At 38.3% G+C, this 27,632-nt stretch overlaps 1 protein-coding gene across 2 annotated transcripts in view; it reads left to right on the top strand.

The window, feature by feature from the left end:
- Nucleotides 1-5,972: 5,972 nt before the first annotated feature.
- mtcl2 (microtubule crosslinking factor 2) overlaps nt 5,973-27,632 on the top strand; it is a 62,867-nt gene continuing 41,207 nt past the window's right edge. For both annotated transcript variants that reach the window (XM_073812935.1, XM_065286199.2), the window contains exons 1-3: nt 5,973-7,031; nt 8,124-8,348; nt 16,172-16,330. In XM_073812935.1, the coding sequence (XP_073669036.1) occupies nt 6,177-7,031; nt 8,124-8,348; nt 16,172-16,330 (1,239 nt within the window). In that variant the 5' untranslated portion in view covers nt 5,973-6,176. The remainder of the gene's footprint in view (nt 7,032-8,123; nt 8,349-16,171; nt 16,331-27,632) is intronic.

The following is a 27,632-nucleotide window of genomic DNA, read 5'->3' as shown; positions in this document are numbered from 1 at the left end:
TCTAGCCTGGCTTCGCCCTCCTACGCACTTCCGCTCAATGTACGAGAGTCTGGTAGAACCAGGCTAGCCCTGGTCACCCCATTGCTTTAAGATTCGTCGTCAGGATCCAACGTTGATCCGACATCAGGAGAAACCTGACATATCTCCAATGTAAATGCAGATTTCTGCATAGCCGGTTTACTGATTTACATGTAAACATATGAAGCAGATTTTGTATAGTTACCCTCTTATTCTGTGCATGTAAACACACTCAATGTCATTTCCACCACATGCTGTCTTTCCACCACAGAGGGCAGTGTGGTGGAAATGACGGGAGTGGTAATGACATTTCTAAAGTTTTTTGTAAAAAATATCGAAGATAGCTTCAATGATTAGCTTTGAATTAATAATTAGCATTTCATGTATGCAAACTACTCTTATTTAACCTAAAATTTTTTGCTTTTTAAAAACTCCCTTAAAGGTAAAGCATGTTTGGAAATGACGTATAATAAACGTATTTACTGATTAAGCAATATTTACCCAGACTTGTTTTCATTTGTTGTTGATGAAAATTTTTATTTCCTCCATGTCCAGCATGCTCTCTAATGTCACTGAACATTTCTATAGAAACCCACTAAACAATCTTTCACACAAACTTTTTAAAGTCACATTACAGTCTTGTGGTGGAAATGACACCAATACTGTGCGACAGTAAGTAATATTGATAGTGGTCTCACATTGAATATTATAATTAATTTTAATTATTTTACTAGTGCATTAATTAAACTGTATTTTCATTGTTGAAATGTAAAAGTCTGGGTGTGTGACAAGGAGAAAATAGTTTAATAGAGTATAAATAAATAGAGTTTAAAGAGTATGAAAAAATCATAAAAGACATAATTTTTTAAAGGTGGTTTTATTGTAAGTTTGACAAAGAAAGAGAAATTTGTCCAAAATTATTTATATTTTTGAAAATATGATCAAAGTACAACGTGTCTAAGAACCACCCATATATAAATATTGGGACATATTAAATTTTTATTCATTTTAATGTTTCCCAGCATCTTTACTCATACTCTCAAGCATGGTGCACATAGATGTGATCTTGGTGGAGATTTCATTTTAAACATTTTGTTCACAGAGCAACACCTGTCCCTCATTCCAGTCATTTATTACACATTATCTTGACATCAAGTTCTTGAACTGAGCAGGATAACGTTTCTTATCATATTTCAGTCTTTTCTCTGAACCAGCTTTCAGGCTATAGTTTCATTTAAGCCTAATACTAATTCCCAGTTAAAAGGTTGAGCATTCGTTCAGTACAGAAAAAACATTAACATGCTTGTGTGCTATGATCCAGAGATACTGCCATGTCTATGAAAGCATGACAAAGATTGTGTGTAATGAAAAGGCTGTGCATTATTAATTTAAGTTTGGTCTGTTTGATAATCTCTGTCATTAATAATAAAGGGTGATGTCACTGATATAGCACAATGTTCTTAGAGCAGCTCAGTCTATAATGACAGCATAATAACTGACCTGAACTGACCTCAATTGTATATTGTACGTTTTAGATGTGCATGAGAAAGTACAAATAAAAGAGTCACCTGTCGAGTCCTGTTGTACTTTAAATCGAATTTTGTCTGAGGGTTCCTTCTTTAAGTACACTCTCAGAAACAATGCTACAAAAGCTAACACCCAGACCCTTGAGTCTATAGTGTAAAGGTTTGGGATATAAAATATTATTTTATTTATATGATTAAAAAACAATGGAACTCTTATCTTCAGCACTATACTGAAGTATACCTGAGCATGTGTGTGTGTCACCTCTGACTAGGTTAAATGGTTGAAAATTGATGACAAATTGACTGTAAACATTAACATCATACACAGTGTGATGCAACTCTTGTTTCTACCCAGATTCACATATTCATTCACAAAGAACAAAAGGCACATAATAAACCCTTCATCAAAAACCACCCTGTAGTTTTGGACAGCATCAGTGTGTAATTGTTCCTGCAGTGTTGTTTCAACAAAGAAGTAAAAGAGTTGGACCAGAGAGCAACTACAGTAAAAAGACTCTTTCATTCAGAATTACACATGCCAATTACACCCACTGGCACTGTTTAACATGCCTTTCCACAAAGCTCTTTTATCATTGATTCATTGTTTCTTCTCATTTTGTGTAAAGTATATATTTTTAACATAGTATGTTAAATGTAAAACATGATGGCTATATTCCACAAAGCAATGTAATTTAAATCTAGATTAATTTTTTTGTTCAGATTTCTGACCCTTCCGTTCTTCACCTTAAAAATATTTTTCTACTACTCACGTTGTGCTTGCTTCACATGACCATTAGGTGGCACTAGTGTTAAAATTAACACAAAATATTGAACAATTTTTTGACATGACTCTCTTTGATTACAAAAATAACAAAATCACTACATTTATATTTATTTATTTAGCAGACATTTTTTCCAATGTGACTTATAAATGAGTGAGCATTTAGAATTTTGGAAGTAATGCACTATGAACAACCACAGTCACCCTGCAAATGCAATTTTCTCATTTCTTTACTCAGGAAACACACTACATGACTCAAGAATATATAATAGTTTCTACTCCAATGACATATGACACATTAATGTCATATCCTTTACGTCTGTCCTTCGGATGAGACGTTAGACCGAGGTCCTGACACTCTGGGGTCGTTAAAAATCCCAGGATGTCCTTCGAAAAAGAGTAGGGGTGTGCCCCGGCATCCTGGCCAAACTTGCCCATTGGCCTACTAATCATCCCCTCATACTAATTGGCTATATCACTCCTCTCCACTAATAAGCTGGTGTGTGGTGGGCGTTCTGGCGCTATATGGCTGCCGTCGCATCATGCAGGTGGATGCTGCACATTGGTGGTGGTTGAGGAGATTCCCCCTTTCATATGTAAAAGCGCTTTGAGTGCTGCAGAAAAGCCCTATATAAATGTAATATTATTTTTAATGTGTTGTAATAATAATTCTACTTGACTTTATAATGCCAACAGTACTGTGACTTTTGCAACTGGCCACATACTGTATTTTCACCTGTTGTCTAGTAGTTCTTGTACATATGTTTATTTGTGTGTACAGGCACATAGCAGTGATGTCTGTGGAGAAACATTCAAGAAAGAAAAATCAATCAAAGCAAATCTGGGGCACCATTGACTTCCATACTAATAAAAATAATACTATGCAAGTGAATGATGCCCTAGATCTGCTTTGTTAAACATTATTTAAAATATCTTACTTTGTGGTCAGGAGAACAAAGACATTTATACCGGAATAGAACAACTTTTTTTAATTTTTAGGTGAACTATTCCTTTTAGGCAGAAATAGGGGAAATGTAATATTAATGCAATATTAAACGTAAGATCATTGACTAAATATTGTGTTCATGATGAATACTATATATGTCAGATTTGGTATTGTATGTTGCTCCAAAGCTGATGCAATATTGGATTAGTTGTAGTCTCAAAGATTTATTTGAAAGATCATTTATCAGAAAAAATACTTGTAGTAATTTTAGGTTATTCTTAAGTCAAAGCTTTTTTTAACTCAAATATATATTCTACATAACTAGGAAGATGTACTTCCCATCAGACAAAACCAAGAAATTTCTTACTAATTACTGCCATTGTCACCACCACAACCATTTCACTGGAGACTAGAGGACTGCAGTGTCCCAGACTTCACATACATCCTCACAGACAAAGCAATGACATGAATCCTACTGCTAGTTTCATTATGACTGGTATTTAGGCCAAGTAGATGGGACAGGGGACTAAAATACGGTATTACATTAATTAGCCCCCCCCCCCCAAAAAAAAAAATACTACATATTCTGGAGTGATGGAGATATTGTCTTTGTCTCCTGTGGGTTGAATTTTCAGTCTTGTGGCAAGACTGCTAACAACCATAACACTCAAACATTAACAAAATCCCTAAACAACTGCACTTGACAGATAATTGTATGTCTTAAAAAAATGAATGCAGTCCTATTTACAAATGTAGATCCATATAATGTTATAAATAAATTTTATAGCAAATATGGAAGACAAAACTAAATCATTATACAGTCCAAATTAACTAAAGCAAATAGGTGCCAGCTTTGTATCCCTGATTTAATAATATAACATATCACTGTAAAAACTAAAAGTTGGATTAACTTAAAAAAATTAATTTCACTTTTTACAGTGTAATTCACACCATTGATAAAAACGCAGTGCAAAGGGAACAAAATGCCTTGTGCGTTGTTATCAATCAATAAATAATTAAGTAAAGCCTCTCATTCATCTAAGTCTAAAAGACTTTAGAGGTTTACCACTGATAGATTTTACATCATGTTTTTACATATGGAGTTATTAACCACTTGAATGATGTCATCCGGTCCCTCGTCCTATTATATCCTCCATCCATCAGGGTGATTTTGTGCTTTATGAGAAACTATAGTGGCACCTGTGCAAGAGTCCCTGCAGGGCCCCTTTCATTAAGGCCCAAATGCATTAGGCCAAGAGTCTGGCATCCGAATAAAGCAATCATTACAACTAATTACAGTGAATGGGACCTGTGTACACATTCCTGCCTCATCACCACCTCCCACTCCACTAGACAACCAAACAGTTTCAAACACAGCAATACAAGGGCTCTGACAAAAGAAAACATACAAATAGATGAGACAGAGGTGGGAAAGTTAACACAGGACTTAGAATAGTTACGTCACTATAGATTTTCTTCAAAAATGCTCATCTTTCCATTCTTACCATAAGGAATTTAGTTATATTGCAGTATATATTTTAAAGATAATCTTACAATCTTAAAAACAATTCAAATGATCCTTGTTGGTCTGTATGGTTCAATATAGAACTTTTACTGAAAAAGATGAATTAAGGTTCTTTCACTCTAAAATGCCTGGGTTATTTTTGACCCATAATGGACAAAACATATGCTGGGTTAAAAATGACCCAATGTTTGGTTGTTGTTATGCAACCATAGGGTATAATAACAACCCGGCGGTGCATTTGGCCAATTTTAACCCAGCTGTGTGTTCTGTCCAATATTTACCCATTATGGGTCAAAAATAACCCAGCCATTTTCAATTGGTTTTCATGACATCACCGTTTTAGAACTTGAGTGTACACACAAACCACATTCGTCATTTATTTAGTGTTATACTCTATAATTGTGTTATACATTACACAAAAGCCTAATTCTGAACCTGTGCTCTCTTCTATATCAATTAAAAATGGGGAAAGCAAAAAACTAAGCGAAAGATACAAAGTCATTTCAGTTATACCAAGTAGACTGTGTTAGGGATGAAAGCAAAGTTGCAAATGAAATTAAAATATGTTTCTCTGTTCGTAATTTAATTAAAATGTTTAGTATGTACATTGTAATATAAATATGTTTTGATCAGAATACTTGCACAGCAAAAAAATAAAATGTTTTGAAAAGAGCTGTGGTGGGTTTTAAGTGCTGCTTTGGGGAAAGAAATCAAAAGGACTTTATACCCTGCCATGGGGGGTCTTTGGCCCCATTGTACACAACTTAAGCTGACCCTCAAAGACCCCCCAACCTTAACCCTATCCCATAGTCCTAAAAATTACTTCAGAAAGCATTGAAGACTCACCAGTAAAAAGTCATATGCATTCCTCATGATGAAGAGTTCATATCTACACTTTTTGGATAAAAGGTACAAAAGCCATGGGGCAGTACCACATCAAAAAGTACATTTTTGTACCTACTTAAGAAGTACATAGATGTAAATAATGGAACTAGATGTACTGTACTGTATGTTGGTGGCAGTAGTGCTCTGCAGCTAGTGATCGCTCGTCAGGGTCCAGCCGCTATCTGGGCGGAGAAAGAAACCATCTCACTCACACTTAGAGAGAGAGAGAGAGAGAGAGAGAGAGAGAGAGAGAGAGAGAGAGAGAGAGAGAGAGAGAGAGAGAGAGAGAGAGAGAGCAGCTGCAATGCAAAACCGAGCACGCATACGTGGGAATATCGCAGTAAAGACAAGATACAACTATTGCAATGCTGTGTTTCCTCTGGGATTTAACTGACTTCAATGGTTTTATTGTAGGTTGAAGCTCTGGTGTGTAACTTCTTTATTTGTGAAGAGGAGATACATTTCTACTTCATTCGTGGCTTTTGAACGGAATGAATGACCAAGACAAAGGTTGACACCGGTTCCCCGACGCATTTTGTGTCGAAGGAAAAGAGGCAAAAGCAGAAAATGGAAAGCAGCACGGGCGCGCAAGCGTCTTCAACACCCACCGAGCAGCAACCGCCCGGGCAGCCGGTGCAAACGCACGAGATAAAAAAAATACACCGGGCACCTTCTCCCGCAAGACCTAAAGATGTGCCGGGGTGGTCCCTCACTAAAATCCGAGGAGGTATCGGCACACCGACGCTGAGCGTCAAACCGGGCGCGATATATTTGGGCGGCCGCGTGTCCAGGCGCAGCCCGATAACCGGGAAAGAAACGAAAGCGGAGAAGAGCAAACCCGCGCTAACCCTGACCGGTGCACAGAAAAGCAGCATGAAGTCTAATAAAAGCAGTCGGAGAAAAGTGTCAGACGCCAGTATCGGATCAGACGATCTGAGCAAAGACTCCGGCTGTGCTCCGGGAAAACTCTCACCCACCGACAGCAGCTCGGAGCTTTCCGACTGTGCCTCCGAGGACAATAAAGTATTCACGGACGCGCTCAGCAGTGACACCGAGACCAGCAGCCGTGGCGGGATAGATGGGGACAAAGCCGGAGCGGAACATGGACTGTTGGATAAGAGCGGTCAAGCCAGGACCGGCGTGGAAAAGGACCGGCTCTCCATGGGAGTCGAAACCGGAGAAGAAAGCATCTCTCCCGGCGACGAGCGCTCTCTCACCTCGTTGGACAGCAGGATGCTTGCCAGCACATCTTTAGCGTTTTCAGACCTGACTGAAGAGATGATGGATGGGGTGCAAGAGGAACTAGTCAGGGAAATTGAAGAACTAAGATCGGAGAATGATTATTTAAAGGTAGGATCATCACTGATATTCAGATAGCTATTTATTTGTCTATTAACTGATCATTGAACACTTTATTTTGGCTGATGATGAACTTTAGCTTACTTAAAAAGCTTGTCAGCTTGCAATAGTCATCATATTGTAACTCCCCCAGTCACTGTTTGCATTCAGCTGCATTATACACTGATGGTGAATCGCAACTGTGACATACACAATGTCAGATGTTTTTTTTAAGTCACTGTGTTGCTTTGCCTTTTCTTTTATTCTTCTTTTAAAATTGTATAGGTCACTGGATTCAAGCATGCATATTTATGATTGCATGAGCATTTGAATGATTTATGGAATAATGTGTGAGATACAACTGATTCTTTTGTAATCTTTGGTTTTACAGACTATGGCCATGAGTAATTTAATATCTCATTGCCTCCCTAAATATAAAACCAGGCATGCTTACAGTGTTTTTTTGCCTAATATGCAGCTGTTTGTACAGATGCGCTGCAGTAGTGCGCGAGCCCGCGCCCACTTTTCACTCCATTGTTTATCCGCTCGGTGTGCACGTGAAGCGCGCGCTGCAGTAGTTGACCTATATTCACCAGAAATGTGTGACAGCACGCGGTCATCCCAACTTAAAAGCAGGGTTAATTTTTAACCATTTGAATAATAAATAGTTTATATGGATTGTACGCGTGCCTGCGATGAAATATGCAGTAAAACAGCTCTGTAAACATTGTGTTATTGTGTAGCCACGAGGTCCCAACCAACATCATAATCATGCAGCATAATGACAGATATTGAGGCCATATTACAGGCATATTGCGTGTACTCTGTGTTTAACATTGGGTTAATCTCTTATTTAACCCAGGGGTCAATTTCACACTTGCAATGTTAAAAAAGGTCACCACTGTTTTAACCCTGGGTTATGAAGCGTTGCTTCAAAGTGGTGCCATTTCTAAACTGAAGGGCATTGTAGAATAGTTACCCAGGGTGAAGTATAAACTTGTGAAATGTGTAACAACATAACCCGGAATATCATGTTAAAAATTATTCTGGGTAACATCGTCAAGTACTATTATGTATATTAAATATTATTTGTGTGTATGCCAGGATGAAATGGAGGAGCTCCGCTCCGAGATGCTGGAGATGAGGGACATGTATATGGAGGAAGATGTTTATCAACTCCAGGACCTCAGACAACAGCTGGATCAAGCAAACAAGAACTGTCGAATCCTTCAGTACCGTCTCAAAAAGGCAGAGAGACGGAGCATCCGTGTGGCTCAGACCGGACAAGTGGACGGGGAGCTCATTCGCACGTTGGAGCAAGACGTCAAGGTGAGATAGAGAGTTATTAGTAATTCACGCTGAGGAAAACTTTCTGATGTCTCACAATTAAAGCATCTTATAATGAAGCAATATGAATGCCAGAATGGAATTTTCATAAACAAATTATTTTAATACTTAAAAGGGGAATTGCGTGTTTTGGTCAGATCATTCCCCGGTCTGCATGTCATGCTCTTAAAGTGGTGACAAGCAGACAACTGTCTCACATGGTAAATACACAATACTTCTTTTCTTGGTTCTGTCAGCGAGAAGAGAAATAACCATGATGTCATTCCCTTAGGCAATGCCATGCTGTCTATGTTCCTCTCTTACAAGGCTGATTTGTATACAGTAGCAGATAGAGAACCCTTTCCCCTGCCAACGCAAAATTGTGGCACTTATTGGCACTGTGACTCTATCCGTCTGTCACATACTTAAATTTCACGACACAGCTGGTTAAGATCAGAGGCTGTGGATGATCAACAAGGCGAGAAACACAGTAGGGGGATGGTTTACGCAGGAAGACATCTCAGCCTCGGCTGAATTCTTTAAGTGTTAACAGGAATCTCCTAACACTGGGTCGATTGTCTCCCTGCACTACCGGCGTAGCGAGGTCAAATTACTCCGGCCCTACTTTGTTCAGTTGGTTTAAATACTCCATTGCTGTGGTGACAGGCGGGCAGGGCCTTAAGGAGGAAAGGCATTGTTTCTTTACCTTCAGCAGCTTAACATAGCAACAAAACATAAAGCAAAAAGCGCTAACTCAGGCGTGTCTATTAACGTTCTTGCAAAAGCTAAAATGTCGCAGTTGTCTAAGGTGTCCATCTAGCACTTGTTTACATAGACCACCAATGAAATATAGCACAGTTGAACACAATATGTCCCGTGTGTATAGCGCTCTTACAATGTTACGGAGATAAATGTAATTCGAACCACTTGAATGGTTAGCCCAGATGTTGGCGCATATTACATGTATGCATTTTATCCAGAGGTATACATTGTGCTCCCATCATCGAACCTTATGGGCTGCTAACACAATGCTCTACCAGTTGCGCTACAAGAACATATAACTTGTTGTGTTGTATTATTTAAATGAAGAAACAAAATTCAAAGGTCATTAGCAGGCTACAAGATTAATATTTTTTCCCTTTGATTTAAATTCTCATGCAGCAGCTTCCCATGTTCATCTTCTCATTTTCCCCCAGTCTCTCGGGATCATGGGGAATGGGATGATGTCATGGTCACAAGGGAGTGTTTGGGGGGGGGTTAAAGGGTTGAAACATCTGAATGTTTGTGCACCATATCCTGCTCTCTGAAGCACTGGCCTTATTTCTCAACTAGTTAGAGCAACGCCTACCAGATCTGTCAGGGGAAGGATGGGAAAGAGATCCACACCTTCTCCTCAGCTGCTGTGGTTTCGTGAATTTGGTTCAGAGAGGCTCTGTTTTCTCCCCTCTGAGCAGCCATGTGCTCATTTAAAGCAACAGCTGAGATACAGAGATTAAATACAGCTGTAGGAAAAACACTTCACTAGGTATGGTGCTAGATTGTTTTGCCTAGACAACTAGAAAATGGGGGTCATAGCTCAGATGTGTATTTATTTTATATATGTAATACATTTTTTATAGCATTAGCAGCTCAAAATCAAGAAGCCTCTATTAAGTCTTCTGAACTATGAAAAAGCAATAAAATTGTCATCTGGGCACGACAAGAGTAAATAAAGAGGAAGTGAGGTTGACAGATGTTGATAAGGGAGGGAGAAAACTGTTTGGTCAGTCTGGCCTTCGCCTGTTCAGATATCAGCTTAGCAGCAGCAGCAGCATACTGGAGATAAAAAGAGAAAGAAAGATAGAAAAGACATTAATAAACATTTCCTACTTTAGCCGCTGGCTCCGTTCCATCTCTGTCTAACCACTCTGGGGAATCCAGTAAACTTACACCTAGATCTCTTTTCTCACCCTCTCCCTTCATTATTATCCAGGCGAGGAGCGCACGTGCATAATCACTAATGTGACACATTCACACGTCAAAGTCAACTCAAACAGCCAGCGAAAGATTAGAACAAAGACCCATTTTAAAAGCACAACCCAGTCTCTTGTATTTTGAGAGGTAAAGCAATGCTTGGCCATAGAAAGTCGTCTGCTATTATTGCACCTGTATGTAAATTAAATAAAGTCGATGTTAATATTTTTTGTTAGAACATTGTGTTAAAGGTGCATTGTGTAACTTTGATAAGGATCTCTTGACAGAAATTCAATATAGCATACATAACTATATTATTAGTGGCACATAAAGACTTTACATAATGAACTATATTGTTTTTATTACCTTAGAATTAACCATTTTATCTACATAGACTGCGGGTTTCCTTACATGGAAGTCGCCGTCATGTTTTTTACAGTAGCCCTAGCTGGACAGACTGCTCTATAGAGCGCGTTTTGTCCCTACAATGTCTTTTATGTTTGTCCTGTTGCAGCTACCGTGTGTGTTTTGAAATGAAGGGATGAGCTGTTGGTTGCAATTTGCTTAGTATCTTAACACTAGATGCCGCAAAAATGTACACACCCCGCACACAGCCCTGTACACACCCTTGCACATTGTTACGCATATGCAGGGTCCATGTACAGTGGGCATGACACAAATTTCGTCATTAGAATGGTATGCGCACACTGTATGCGCACGCCATATTTTTGTATCCATGCGTGCTTTGTATATTTGTATGCGTGTATAGGAGAATGTAGTATAGCAAGGAGATGCATTGCATTTTGTCGCAACGTGCATGCGTCAAACATCTGTGTACATGTACGAGTTGAATAAACTATGCTTTGCAAGGGTGTGCATTCGATCGTGCACGTAAGTTTGTGTAAAAGTAAAGAAAAAAACTATACTCTGGGTTTTAGCGGCGCAAAATGTTGTGGGTTCGATTCCCAGTGAACCCATATTCTGATAAAATATGTAGCTTGAATGCACAAGTCGTGGTGGATAACAGTCTTTGCCACACGTGTAAATGGCAATAATACATAGCTTTTAATAAAAAACAGAGGATAGGGCTACATTTACTTGACAACAATGGGATAAAAAACTGAAAAGTTTACATCCGCAAACACGACTAAAAATGCTGTGACAGGTCAGTAGTTGGTGATGTTACTTTGTAAAGAAACACTGCACGCCTAAACAGTGAAAAATACAAACAATCGGCAAAAGCGTCGTCGAGCTGTTTTGTTTTAAAGGCCATCTATTTCATTGCTAAAAAACAATGTTATTTTGTGTATTTGGTATAATACAATGTGTTTGCGTGGTTTATGGTTAAAAACACACATTATTTTCCACATACCATGAATTTTTGTAGCTCCAGATTTCACTCTCTTCCTGAAATGCACAGATTTTGTACAAAACTCATCGATTTGAAAAGCGCTGTGTCCCTGATTGGCCAGCTAATCTGTACGTTGTGTTGGTCTGAATACCTCTGACGTCAGCTGGAAATTTGATGCTCCTTACCATGTTTGAAAGATTCGCTCACAATGCAATGCTAACAGGAGTTAAAGGCACACAAGGCAAGTCTGAGTGTAATTTCTCTACTAGCTCCCCCTAGTGTCTGGGAGTAAATGCTTTCTATATCTGAGACTTTACAGACTGAAGGACACCGGGTCGGATACAGCGAACTTGCAAGTGGGGTATTCTTCCTACAGACGGTAGGGGCGGGGGGCGAGAGAGTCTTCATTCGTCATGTAATGAGTCATTTAACCATATACCGACTTACAAAGATGATTTATTAACATAAAAATGCTGCCTTGTGTCCCTTTAACTTATAGGCTGTGAGTCCGAAGCGGGAGGAATTTTGTAAACTTTGTTGGAGAAGCGTTAATGAAGTATCTTGACCAGCTACACAGTCCTTTAGGAGATGAAAACGTTGTGTTCGTAATCTCTTTTTAAAAAATGCAACAATGTTCTTTGAGGAAACTGATTTACATTTTTTGCCAATAGTTATAGCGTGTTAGACGTTGTTTTAACAAATTCATGTCCAGTTTTATTCTGATGTGAAACTAAATCCTAATGCAGTTTAGTGCTGCATTTTTAAATCTTGTTTTAGGGCTGTGCAATTAATCGTTTTTGATTTTGAATTAAAGTTTTTGATTCATACAATTAAAAAAACAAGATAATTAATGTAAAACAATTACTGCGTGATTAAAATATAAATTGCGTGCTGCTGGACCCATATGTTTGAAAATTCGAGCATCCCTTTCTTGTTTTGCTCTGAAATACATCACATTATAGATATCAGTGTTACAAATGCTATTTCTTTATTTAAAGCTGTTAAAATACACAAGCGACATATTGGCGGAAGCAGGCATTAACAGACAAATTAAAGTGGTCAAGCTGTTTATAGATGTAGAAAAACTGCGTTTATGGCTTTCTTTCAACACTAAAGTAGTTGGTGCCCTTGAACTGTCTTCAGATGATCTGTGCTACGTGTATGTGTGTGGAGGTTAACCGAAGGGCAGCTTGTTTTTTTTTGTTTTTTTGGAGACAGGGTAAAGTCAAGTTCGTAGAGTAATTGCGCCTAGGCAGCTTACTACAGATGCAACCAGATACAATCTTTTGGGAAGGCGTTTGAAATGACCGTTTACCCAGCAGGGGGGCGGAGCAATCCTGAAAAGCAGGATCAAAGAAAAGCCGCCTGCCCCATATACACAATCATAGTCAACAGCAAAAACACTTCACAGATCCATTTACATATTTGACCAAGTACTGCTGACTATCACTCATGGCCACATGTAGATAGTCTTTGATGGTTAGACTCCCTTGATTTAAGTGTTTGGTCAGATGGTGCCAATATGGCAACTTGATCTACATCAGACTTTAGGGAGTGTGTGGGTAAACAAGGGATTTGACTGTAAACAGATATACTCCCAAACCTCAACTCTGCTGTGCTTCAACCACCATAGCACTAATTCGTAACGTTTTGCAGGTTAAAATGACTACAGGTTGGGACTTTGTTAGCAGGTGGGTGATGTTCAGATGTGGGGGTGGAGTAAATGCAAATGATCTGGGACCAGCAGACACTTTCAATGCTCTGATAATTGAAGGTTTTTGCATAACAATACAGATGCACAATTACCATAAAAAGCTTCTCCTTTATTTATGAAAAGTTTTTTACAAGCGGTCCATAGATAGAGTAAGTGTATGAAGAATAATGTTTGGTTGCCAGAACTGTAAACTTTAAAACTCATGGCCTTTTGGGAACTGTATAAATTGTTGTTAAGTTCATTTGCATGCACTATAAGCTTGGAGCTCGACTGAGCAAAAATCCGTGGTAGTTCATCTTTACCTATGCCCATGTAAACCATACTTAAAGTCATATAGGGGCAGTTTCCCGGACAGAGATTAGACTAGTCCTGGACTAAAATAAATGTAAAAGCTGTCGAAACTGAAAACAACTTGCACTGACATATCTTAAAATAAATCAGTGCCCTATGTTTTGCCTCAAAATGCACACAAGTAATGTTTTTAGGAAGGCATGTTTGTTACCACCCCTATATCATTAAAAGGTGTGATAATTTAACAATTCAGAAAACAAAATAGCATTCTGGAAAATTTATAAAAAACAATAAACAAAACAATTTTGGGAATGGAATTTATTTATTTTTTATTGTCAATAATAAGCTGATTCATTTAAGTACTACTGACTTATTAAATAGGTAATTTTAAAAATAGGTAATTTAATCGTAAATTAATTTTTATTTAAAGGAACAGTATGTAAGAAAATTTATATCAATTAATCATAAAATGGCCCTGATATGTCACTAGACATTAAGAAATAATTTTCATTTCAAATACTTATATCACTCACAACAGTGGTCTGGCCAGGATATTGTCAATTAGAAAGTGGAGTTGCAGCCCTCAACTGATGTTTATGTTGTCATTTTGTGTATTGGCCACCAGTTGTGTGATTGCAGTACCAGTTTTAGCCACAAGTTTTGTGATTGCAATACCAGTTTTGGCCACAATCCTACATACTGTTCCTTTAAGTTTTTAACCAATGTCAGTAAAGTAAGTTACTGTTTAACAGTCAATAATTTGTTTTATCTATTAAAATCAAAAATATTATTTTAGATTACTTATATGCACTCTTGTCATAGATTTTTTTTGGTAAAACTATCCAGTCAAAGGTTCTTTAAAAAAAACGTTCTTACCTTTTTAGGTAACGTGCACACCAAAGCATTTACGCATATCCGGCGTATGTTTTTAATTGTTTCTAATGGAAGCGCAGCGCTTTTCAAAAACGACGGCACTTTGCGTTTTTTCTGCACTCAGCGGTGAGCGCCAAGAGTTGATTTTTTTTTAACTCTCAGCTTGTCAATGTCACCTCTCAGTCGGCCGTCCAATCACAGTGGAGGAGGGGTAGGACAAATATCACATCAACCAACCGGTGCATCGTTAATGACTGATAAACAAAGCAGAAGTATGAAAGCAACCAAAGCGCTACAGTATACAGTCGGTGTCTGCGTTAAAAGCTGCGGTGTACACACCCCCTTATAGCGTTTTACAAGATGAAATATAAGTCTCAGGTGTGCCTAGAATGTGTCTGTGTAGTTTCAGCATAAAATACCCCACAGATCATTTGTTATAGCATGTCCAAAATGTCTCTATTTGGGCAGGAGGAAAAAAGTGCTGTTTTAATGTCTGTACCTTTAAATGCAAATGAGCTACAGCTCCTCACTCCCGAGCACTTTTGGTTAAAAATAGATCTGACTTTTGTGAATACAGTCTGGGACAATAATCTATTTAGCCACATTAGTGCTACAAAGTGCAAACAAAGCTTTTGGGTAATATTAATTCAGTGGCTGTGGGCGGAGCTTTGTTTGTGTTACAAACAACAAGTGAATCAAAAAAGCATGTCTGCTCTGGTTTATTGCAGATTAAAAAAAGCAGTAGAGGGTGGATTTGTTTTATTGTAGGGTGCGTGTGTTCACATTTATGTCCAAACACCTTGTAAAAGTGCAGTAGGTTTGCTTAAAATGTGTTCCCTTGCAGGGTTCTTTATGAAACAAAATGGTTTGTCTGTGTCCTTTTTTAGCACCTTCATTTAAAAGCCTGTAGAATGATAGTTATGCAGACAGACAAATAGAAAGATGCAACAGACAGAATAATGTATAGACCGTGATGAAATTCATGCACAACAGAGATGTTTACAGCTCCCTGCAAACAGACGAGTAGTAGGAAAGAGTGATGAAACAAGACAGAGAGGCTGCCTGAGGGAAAGAATGAGAGCTTCTGATATGAATTAGAGCGTGGTGTTGGTACAGAGAAGCATTGTGGATACCCAGCTGCACTCTGGCTTTGGTTCAAACCCAAAGAAAGAGGAAAACCCTCTCTCACGTATAGCACAACTCACAAACGGTGACTGTTTCAATTCATCTACCCCCTCACAGACCCCATTTACCCCTTTTTTACTCTTCTCTATTCTTTAACAACAAACCTTTATCCATCTTATATGCATCTCCTGAAGTAACATGCAAACATAAGTAATGGTGTTGCGATGTCCTGTTTGCACTATTACATTATACATTGTTATGTATAAGCGTATGTGTTTGTGTATCTTTGCACCTTTGTTTGCTTAACACTGATAATGGCCTCCTTAAAAGTTGTACAGTGTAAAAGCTTTTAATGAGTTCTCCATCTTCAAAAGAGCATTGGATCATAAATTGATGGAATAATGATACATTACTAAATTTTGAATATTAGATAATTATACATAATCTAAACATTCACCTCATTTCATCATATTTGAGAATACATTTCTCAGTATCCTTCTTTGGTCATTATGGGTTTAGGTGGCAAAGGACGTGTCCATCCGCCTGCACAATGAGCTGGACGCTGTGGAGAAAAAGAGATCTCGTCTGGAGCAGGAGAACGAGGAGCTGAGGGTAAAACTACAGGACCTGGAGATCGCCAAGCAGGTCCTGCAGGCAGAGATGGAGAAGACCAGAGAGGTAAGGGCAATAGATTATTTTAGAAACTGTCGGTGTGATGATTAAATACTAACAGGAGCTCTTCCAAATGTAATTCAAGTCAAAATTTATGTGTGGGTAATGACCCAATACGCAACAAGCGGCTGTGAATGGTAATGATTTTACTGCGGGTAAGGAGTGCCGTTAAGATTTGATGAGAAGCAGATAACAGACACCAATGAAAAAAGACACAGGTGTTAAATAAATAATTATAGATTTTTATATTATCTTGAGAAAAGGACATGAAAAGATGTATGTCGCTTTGGTTAGAAGTCTCTGCTAAATGCATATACTTAAACTTACTAAAAATGGAAAGTTTAAAAAGTTAATAATTGACATACACACCACAACGTTTTCAAAATGGCCCCCGTTCACACAGATCTGTGAAAACAACCGAAAATGCTGTACTGTGCGAATGTGCCTGCCAGGCCAATAGTTGGCGATGTTGCTTTGTAAAGAAACACGACTCTCCTGCGCACATAAGCATTCTTCTGCAGATAAATACAAACAATCAAGATTACAATTTTGTTTGGGAATACAATGAGGTTGGTTTATTACTACAAGTTGCCCTGGAAAGCATGTGAAAGTTGCGCAATCTTATTTTATCAATTGCGCTGAAATATCAGAGAAAGCTCTTACATATTCAAACACCGTGCAGCATGTTTACTTACAACACAAGCAGAAGACTACGAAATAATATTAGTTTGCGTCCATAAACTCGTCAAGTCATCATTACTCCCGCTCGTGATTAAATGATCGCAGAGAGACTTGCCCACAGAAAGAGACGGATTTAAATAACAGGTGTAAATGTGATGTGTTTTTCTTGTCCACTTGTGATCAGATCAACGAAAACACATCTTTATACCAAGTGTAAACAACCCCAAAAAAGTCAGGTGCTGTTGTTTCTAAATTCAGCGCAAGCTCACTTTTAATTCATACAATGCAAGCTGCATGTTTATTCAGGCGATCTTCTGACCAGCTGACCAGCTTGTTTAAAAGCACGGAAGCAGAAAAGCAAACAAACGTTTTTTTTTTTAATAAAGGTTTAATTTCCTTTAATATAGGTGAGTTTGTTTTTGTTTAATTTTTGTTGGGTTTTCATAAAAATAGTAATGAACCACAAGCATCTCTTTTAAAGTAAGGGGAAAAAACTGGTTTTTATTACTGTAACAACAACGCATGTATATCACCACTTTCCTATCATAATGGCTTATTTATTTTGTTAATAACAATTAATATTCATCAAGGTCTAAAGCTGAAGATTAAAATTAGTTCATTAATTTGTGGCAAAATTCTCAGCACATTCCTAAAGACTTAATTCATTTTGTTAATCGATATTTTGACATTTAAAATTATTTACTATTTAAAAGGTGCACAAACTTTTTTTTATTAAAGGCTTAAAATATCTAAATCAAAAAATATTATATTAGTAAAACTCTGAAGTAGTGTGTGGCTTTTGCACTTTTAAAAGTACACTTTTACACGTTACCCTATTTTACCCTAATTTACCCCATAATACCCTAATTTAGTGCCTTATTTAGCTATAATACGTGAAAACATCTAATTAAGTAAATTTTTATATTTTATCCGATTAGTCGATTAATCGCAAAATAATCGCCCGATTAATCAATTATGAAAATAACCGTGAGTTGCAGCCATACATGTAATACGCATGGGCATTACATCATCGTTTTCACAGATTTGTGTTTTTGTCATTTACCCTGCGTTGTTTCAAAAACTCAGTTCAGTTACAGGACCCCAAAACTGCATTGTCGTGATAACGAAAAGCCAAAACGCATAAAGGTGGGGCCACAGATATGGGCCATTTTGAATGGGAACTGTTGCATGTATAAGTATGCTTTTACTTGACATTCGAGACATTATTGTACCTTCCTTTTAATCAAGTTTTTTGTAATATATTGGGAACAATTTGGCCTTTGCTTTACATCTTATGCCCTAAAATTTCACATAGCTTAGTTTCTGAAAGCAAAATGTGTTTACTTTTTACTTGATTCGGCTTGGGGGATAATGTTAACGTTGACACCTTAGTTTCGTGTGAAGTGCATCATTGTAGTGAATGCTTTATCTGTGTAACATTAGGAGCCGAGAGCCCTGATCTGTTGACTTTCTCTGTGTAAATGTCAGCTCGAGGGCTAAAAGAGTGGCATATAAATTTAGCATTAGATTTTTTCCAGTGACAGTTTAAGCATTGTGTTCTTCTTTCTTTTTCCCTGTTGCTAATAAATGTTTCTTTGTTTTATGAGGAATAACTTGTTAGTTGGATTGTCTCCATTGGCTCAATGGTTGGTCTGTGGTCTATTAACATGCGAGTTGTGTGATGAAAAGCAAGGATGAATGCATTATTGTATAAATTAACGGTCAGAATTGGTCATTACAGTCATTTCTTTCAGAGGGATTTTATGGGGTGTTTCAAACTGCTGTGTTTGTCGGTGCCAGCTCTCTGATTCGCTCGGGTGCACTGATATGGGTGGGCTCACGGGTCTGTTCTGCCGTCTTATTGGCTGAAAGCCCAGGGCAGGATGTGTGTCATTCGCTGTTGTTAAAGCTTGAATTCTTGGCATGACGGGCACTTGTGGTGCACACAGACAGAGTGAGAGCGTTCATACTTTACTAAATGTACAAAAAGGGCCATTAATAGCCAGTCACAAAGATAGGACAAGATGAATCATCACGGACATGTATGGGGAGATTTAAAAGAGTCTTGTAAAAACATGCAACAGCAGGGCAAGAAAGGATTATGTTAAGAGTTTGTTGCAGAACAGGAATATGTTTAGACACACACACAAGTCAGACACTCTGTCATAAAACAGCCTTGTATTAACATTGAAGTCAAATCCTGGTTTTTCATGCACACCCAGCAAGCAATTTTTGTGCTTAAAAGACATCTAATAGCTGTTCATACACAGCCAAGACGTTTAAACTAAAACAAGATAAAATTTGGGCTGTCAGTGAAGATGTAATAGACATCTAACAATAGCCCAAAAATAAATGAAATAAATCAAACCAAAAACCTTGTAATCACTGTTGACTTACATGATGGAATACATCTCACAAGTTATTTTGGCAAAAACTCATGGGTTACTCATAGCTGGACTATACTGTGTCTATAGTTAACCTAGGCGTTAGTGTTGTAGTAGAGTCCAACTCATTTGAGTCAAGACCAAGACCAGAGAGTGTCAAGTCCAAGTCAAGACCGAGTCCACATCCAGCTGGATCTGGATTTAGGGGTTGTGCAAACCAAAACTTTTAAACGCCTGGAGAACACCGATTGCCAGCTGTTTTTTCAGCGAGCGCTTTTTAGTTTGGTTGTTGTGATACTTGTCCCGCCCCAACTCCACTGTGATTGGACGGCCATGTGAAAACTGACATTGACAGCGCCGAGTGCGGAAAAACCGCCTATTTTATTGGAATCAATTAAAAACATGTGCCGGCCGCGGGTGTAAAAGCTTTGGTGTGCATGCCCCCTTACCCCCCAGTCACATTAGCTACAAGAGACAGAGCGACAGGCTACCATTCATTTTCAATGGGAGTGGCCATTTGCCAGTGACAAGCGACGAGCTCGCCGCTGCTCGAGCAAGGTGTGGCCAAAACAGACAAGCAGGCTATTTTATGCAAATGCTGAGCGATGAGACAAAGCGACTGCCAATCAGAGTGAAGGAGCAGCGTGAAGTAGGTCTGTGGCCGAGTCGGAGAAAATAATCCAAGATGGTGGAAAATTCGTATTTCTGTATATATCTGATAAGTTTGGCATTTTATCTCATATATTTTGTTACTTTTATTGAGAAATAAATACTTTTAATTCCAAAAACATTGTTCTTGTAACTTAACAATACCTCTAAAGTGACTTTTGATACCGCTTTTAGAAACTAGCCAAGGAACGCCCATCAAGCGAGTGCGTGTCGCTCGGTGTCGTTCACTTTTGTAGCTAATGTTACTGTAGGGTTAGACTTGACAGTAGATAAGTTTATGTGCAACCAATAATACTTTTATTATCGGGCAATTGAAAAGCCTTCATGTAAACACTTTAATCAATACGAATTAGGTCGATCGGATGCATATTTGGATCATATTGAAAGGGTTGGTGAAGTCCGATCTGTGATCCGATCAGCAGAAGAAAAGTGCTCATGTAAACACGTGAATCGTAGTATTTTCTCAGTCGGATGCAAAAATTAATTGTGCACATGCACAGAACATTTGTGTACCTCTTATTTACGTATCACTTAATTCTTGTCACAAAAAACATGCAATAGCAAGGCAATGGCAACACACATTATTAAGGTAATGGGGTCATGCGTGTCGTGCCTTGTGTTTTCATTACCTATATCCGAAAACTTCTTAAGAACAACTTTTTCCAACTTAACTTTGTATATTTATCCAGAGATAAAGGGTGACCTCGACGAGAGTTGCTGAACGCAGGGTAGCGTTGCCAAGTCCTTTTTTTCAAGTTTAGATTTCTTAGGGCTACTCTTTACACTGTCTCTGCGTGTTGTTTTTTTTCTGCGGACTAAAGATGAAAGAGTTTTGTTGATTAATTATTGGTATTTGGGCTGTGAATAGTCATTGGGATGCTTTTGTGCTATGTTCATAGGACTGGTTTTGATACTCGAAGGTGGCACCCCTGGCTGTGCGCTTGCGCAGACGTTCGATTCGGATTACATAGAATGTACATATAAACAAACATTTTAATCAGATTGCAATGTTTAGTTTGCATGTTCACTGGATTGCCGTAACCTGCAATCGGATTAAATTCAGTCGGATTGACAAAATGTTGTGCATGTAAACATAGCCAATCAGTGGTCTTGGTCTTAACTCGAACTCCAGCACTGCTAGATGCCTTAGACAAATGTGTTACTGGTGTGTATCTTAAGACACACCAATGGCTTTGGCATATTTTAAGATCTGTTTATGCAAGTTATTTTTAGTTTAGACACCACAAAATGTGTTACAGTCTAGGAGTAGCCTTAAGCCTTGTCTGTGAATCCGGGGGAATGAGACTTTAACCTGGATTTCACAGACAGCGTCACATATTTTATAGGCCTGGTTAAAAAACACTTTGCAAGCAAATGACACTGATCTTATTAAGCTCCTAATTCATTTCCTCACACACAAATAAACACAATAAAAGCTTGCAGGCTTTTCCAGCTTACCATTAACCTGAACACCAACATTATTTATTTTCCTTTCCCACAAGCCTTTGATTCTCTGTCTTCTTTTATTCTCTTTCAAACTCTCTCTCTCTCTCTCTCTCTCTCTCTGTTCTCCATTTAGCACACGATCTGTATCGATCTGTACTGCAGCGGCTGTAAAGTCTCACGGGTGATTAGGTGCACATGTGTGCTGTTTGTGTATTTTTTTAGTTTAGGAGTTTCTGATGGTGGTCACACCATGGGGGGCAGTTTTATAAGCATCAGTTGTTTGAACATAAGCTCATGGTGGGATCTCGTAAGTACAGTAAAAGGGGGATTAGGGACAACTTTATTGCCTTTTGGTCGCCTACTTTTTGTTGTTGTTGAAAAAACACACTTTTGTAGTTTACGATTTAATGATCCAAGTACAGAAGAGTTTGATTTGAGTGATGCCATAAAGTCTTCATGCAGTCTTGTTTGTTGACATGAAGCACTTCAGTCCTTGAAGCTTTAAATTCTTGACTGGTAAAGGGAAACAGTGCTACGAGACTGACTGGGTCTTTATTTATATTTTTCAGGAAGCCTGTATCTTTGTTTTGCTCTAGGGGGGAAACCCTGAGAAAGGAAGGAAGTTCAGGGTCACTAGGGCTGTGTGTTCATTAACTCGCTCTCAGCGACAGTCGCTATGATGGAAACAAGCACTCGATGAGAAAACCGCCAGTTTAGAGAGATAGCACAGTCATCCATCAGGGCTATTTAAACTTTAAAGTCACTGTGCACTGAAAAGACATTTGAGAAATTTTGAGGATATTTGAGTAACCTTGGAAATTTAAGATATGATGTTTGTATCAGCAGATGGGCAAGTAATTCATCGCAATTCAATGCTGAACGAGAGTCATGGCTGATTCATAGGATGTTGGATGGTTAGTAGAACAGTCATGGGTCAGTAAAACAGCCCTGCGAGCTTTTATGAGAAACTGTTTCCAGATAAGTGAACCGCGTCATTGCAGGACAATCAGATTTATATTTATTTCCCTTACTAAAAAATACTGTGATGGTACAGTGATGCTATCAAATTATAGTACCACAATACCTTGTAGTTAGGGATGTGCATTTATGTCATTTTTTCATTTCGATTAATCCATAGGTCTGAAGAACGAGTACTCGATTAACTGGGGGCGGGGCAATCAAAGGGGCGGGGCGTACACGTAATGGTGAAAATGAAAATATTTTTATTAAAAACACTCAAATAAAACTTAATTTCGAAGAAACTATGACAGAACAATGAACACATACTGGAGTTTTAATGAATTAAATGTTTTTAACAGAAACCTCTAACAGGAAAAGCTGCGTGATGGAATGAAACTAAAGGGTTAACAAACACAAACCGAAGCACTCTGCATAATATTAAGCCTTTATACAACATAAATGTACAACGTGCATCTATCTGCACAAATGCAAGACTTCAACTAAGTTTTCAACTAAGTTATCTAAAAAAAAGAAAGTTTAACTCCCTTTGTGGATGTGCATCATAAACAGCGCACTTTTAAACACGTCCAGTCAAAGCACAAGCTTCATAACATTAAGCAGCTTTAAGTGTTTTGCTATCATTTTAGTGATTAGCTGTGTCGTGTCGTCCTCTAACCTCAGTCAAGATGTAATGTAAATGCTCGTATGGCTCTCTGGTATCTTTTGACATTTGATGTTTAAATATGAGATGATAACCCATTGAACTTTTGACGGCGCTGTACATTTTGCAACTGACTGACTGTATTTCCGAAGATCACGGCATCCTTTTAAACCATAGTGCCTCAGTGATGTGAGGTGTGACCGGCTTCGCGGGCTGCCGCGCATTACGCAGACCGGCGGGTTGCTGATGCGCGGTCGCGCGGAATCTGTTTGTTTTTGAATCACGCATGGTAATGTTACTGATGTCATACGTCGGTCTGCGTAGCTCCAGACCCAGTCTTTACTACCACATGCGCTCGTAACGCTAACCAGACACCCAAATGCCGCCATATCCACAATAAATAAATAAATAAACCCACATGATCATCGTTTTCGTGATCGATCATCGATGCCACGTTCGAGTACTTGAGCAATCGAGTACTCGTGCCCATCCCTACTTGTAAAGAATACCCTGTTGGTAATCATAGTGGTAATGTGTCCAATTCTAGACGTTTTGCAATTTTTGTTACCGTTGTTAAACATATGTATAGTGTTTTAATGCATACTGACCCCTGTCTAAAAGAATTGCACACACTATAATCACAGTGCATTATATCAAATATTGACATTGTTGCGTATAACACAAAGGAGAGCTAAATGAAGACAGAGTAGTTGCTGGTTCCTGAGGTTATGAAGGCTTGTCAGCTGTGTTTGCTGTGTATTGTGCAGTCTGTTTTGTGCAGCATCAAAGCACATGGTGACAGTAGATGCTTTGTCCTCATTTGGAAAATAATGAGGACGGAGAATAAAAACAAGGTAATCATTTGGTCACATACACAGGCCCATTGTCAAGGACAAGCACACGCATATAGTGCAGAACTGGAGTTTTACTTTTTCTTAGTGACTGTTGTGGGTGGTTGTTAGGGTGTTGCTGGATAGTTGTCTATATTATATTATTCTATTCATTTGGGTTTGTCCTTAACCAACAAAAAGTTGGCTAAACTTAAAAAGTAAGTTACCTGTTCGGCTTAAAATTGTGTTTAATTCAACTTAAAAATATTAGTTAACTCAAATTTTGTTTTTGAGTTGAATTAACATTTTGGGTTACTTATGTAACCCTTGTTACCTGAGAAGGGAATGAGATGCTGCGTCTCCCTTGCCATGCTTTCTGCGTACCTGTTATGCCGTCTTCGGCTATATTTCAGATAGCATGGGCGTTTTTCTTGTTGCCTTTTATATTGCGGTGATGTCACGCCCCAACATTGGTTGAATTTGATATACACATTTGTACGCACTCACGACTGGAGACGTTCCCAAAGCGATGCAAAATTTTAAGCAACAAGGTAACTTATTTTTTTTAAGTTGAACCAACAAATAATTTTTACACAGGGTGTCCGCGCATCCTTAAAAAGTCTTAAATTCTGTAGTATGAAAATAAGGCCTTAATTAGCATTAACATGTCTTAAATCCACGTATCAAAGGTCTTAAAATGTTGCCCAACAAACACCACCAAGAAGACTGTAACTGTTTTACATGTCCGTTATGTGTCAGGCAGAACCAACTAATACACAAGTTTATGGGGAGTTCGCTAAAGTGCGTGGACTATAAGCAAAACATATATATATAAGTAGGGCTGGGTATCGACTCAGATGTTCCAGATCAATTTGATTTCGATTCGCAAGCTATCAAATCGATTTGATTCCGATTCTCGATTAAATATTCGATTCCGGTTCTCGGGTAGGTTTTTATACTCGATTCTCGATACAACTCAATGAATAAAGATTTAATACACATACTATATTAATAAAAAAGAACAGTGAACAGCAGTTTACAAGTGGGTAATTAATAAAAAGAAATTAAAAGCCACAACATGTCTTGCATGCGAAATCTAAAATGCTTCCATTCCTCCGTTCAATGTTTGCGGAAATAAATATGAAAAAAATCGATTCTGCTCTTTGAGAATCGATTTTTAATCGACCACATTTAAAAAAAAAAACTATTAATCGAAAAATCTATTTTTTTTGCCCAGCCCTATATATAAGCAATATAAGGTATAAGCAAACAGAGAAAAGTGAGCCCTATAACAAAGAGCGCCACGGCATGCGAAACATCAGCAGCTTTAAGCAATTTTTCATTTCTTAATTCATTTTATGTCGGCTAAGAAAAGTGATCGCTTGGAAAAGTAGACATAGTAGGAATATTAATGGTTGCCTTAATGCAAGCATCTTTCCATTGCAGATTTGCGCAAAACTTTAGCGTTATTTTCAAAATGTTGACAAAAAACTATTGTGAAATGACGCCATTGCCATTAACTGATGATATGTGAATGAAACAGAATTTTTTGCGCGCGATAAGTCATTCCATATTGGCAGGTTTACTAATATCACATCCACCGCGCTAGGCATTATTTTTAACCGAAGAAGACGTAAGAGTATTTTCCAAATATTAATGTCAGGGAGAGCCCCTTATACTTAGGAGCGGCAACGTATAGGTGTTTCTTGGAGGTAATAGTACATTATTTCAAATCAAAAGAGATGTAGGAGTGTCATCCAAACATTATATGCAAGGAAAGCATCTTATATGTAATGACACATATTGAGATGTTTTTGGTAGGTTTACTTGCATCAGGTGACCTGAAAATGCAAATAAGCAGTAGCAGTAGCAATTTTTTGAATTACCTGGAAAAACCACAAGGACGTGTTTCAATTGGCCATATTTTCAATGTCAATGTGCGCAATTTAAATGGTTATGGAAACGCAGCTACTAATAATCTTAAACCTGTAATATTCAACATGATCGAATGTCCAGCCAAAGCCTTGCTTAATCTAACACACATCAGATGCAGTCACAGGTTCTGTCCTCAGGGAGTGAATGGAGATTTCATGCTCTAGTTAAGATCTACATAAAACACTAGAATTGGGTGAACATACTACACAAGACATGCAAGACTCACCCATGCAAATCTCAAAATACATGCAAGCAAGCATTTGCATGACAAGAAACCAGCTAAAATGAGTTTTACACTGATTTTTTTTCTGTGTTGCTATAGCTTAGTTAATAGATTGCATTAGTTGTGCAAAGGGTGTGGGTTTGAATCCCAGGCAACACACACACTGCAAAAAAATATAGCTTGAATGCACTGTAAGTCGCTACCAAATGCATAAATGTAAATGTAGCTTTTCCTGCAATTTTGCAAAACAAATGCATGAGCTGTTTTTAAATCTGTGTTTGACAGCACAGAGTGGACTCATCGACTGATCTGACACTCATCTTCCTCTTTTTATTTTTGGTGTTTTGATCGTCAGATCACCAGACCCAGCGGTACGTGTCGGTCAGGGAACAGGGGATTTTTAAAGGCTCTGGGATGTCTGTCCTTTTATGTTTTGACAGTCAGCTGGGAACAATAGAGGTCTGGACTGAGGTCGTGGAAGCAGTGAAAAGCGACGTGTGTGTGTATAGGGCGAAGAAGGATGTGACCCTGTGATGTAGTCATGTCATGCTTGGTTGTCCTGAAACAAGATAAAATGTTAAGTTTAAATTTAGGTTCAACTATATGGTGGGGTTTCCTAAACAGGACTTATCCTAGTCCAAGACTAAAATACATGTTTGAGCTTCCTTAATTGCAAATCATCTTGCACAGACATATCTTAACATATATCAGTGCCATTGTTTTGTCTCAAGATGCACACCTATATTGTTTTTTGTAAGGTATGCTACTTTAATCCTAATATAACTAAGGCCTAGTTATTGATTAATCTAAACCCGTTCTGGGAAACCACCCCTAAGTGCAATGACATGACTTTTCACCGGCTTTACTGTTTTAGGTTTATCTTTGATTTTAATGTTTACAGTTTTTGTTTTGTGCATGTGCATCTTAACGCCTTAATGTAAGGTACAGTTTTACCAAGCTATGGCTCATCTTGTGTATATTTCTGCAGGTGACACAGTGACTTAATTCCCAACTATCCCTCCAAAAATCTCTCCCTAAATCTTATGTTATGTTGCAATTACCAACCAGTTGGCAACTTATTTACACACCAACGCAAATTTTTACTCACATTTGGTGTATCATGCTAAATTTGGACCATGTTTATTCGACCATATCGACCAAAAGATGTTTAGACATCTCACTTGACAACACAATCACAGTAGTGGAACTGAATCCAAGCATGCACCTGTCAATTAAAAGCCCTTATTGGTCTGACACTCAGGCTGTGATGTCATTACCACAACTGCTCTATGTGGACCACCTATTAGCTCTGTGTGCATATTACACCAGACAGCATTTAATCGTCGACAGCCTCCAACTGAAAATGACACGACTGAACAAATGGCACATGCAAAACAAACAATAGGAGGATGTTTGGGAGGGTGTGAATATGCCAGCAGCTTTGTGTCTTTTATTAAGGAGCTCGGCACTCGACAGCAACAACAGACGATGAGGAGTAGAAATGGAAATGTGTGTTTGA

Source organism: Paramisgurnus dabryanus, chromosome 21, assembly GCF_030506205.2.
Source record: "Paramisgurnus dabryanus chromosome 21, PD_genome_1.1, whole genome shotgun sequence".
In the NCBI taxonomy this organism is placed as follows: Eukaryota; Metazoa; Chordata; class Actinopteri; order Cypriniformes; family Cobitidae; genus Paramisgurnus; species Paramisgurnus dabryanus.
Note: the sequence above shows the minus strand (reverse complement) of the source record. Positions and strands in the feature narration are given on the sequence as shown.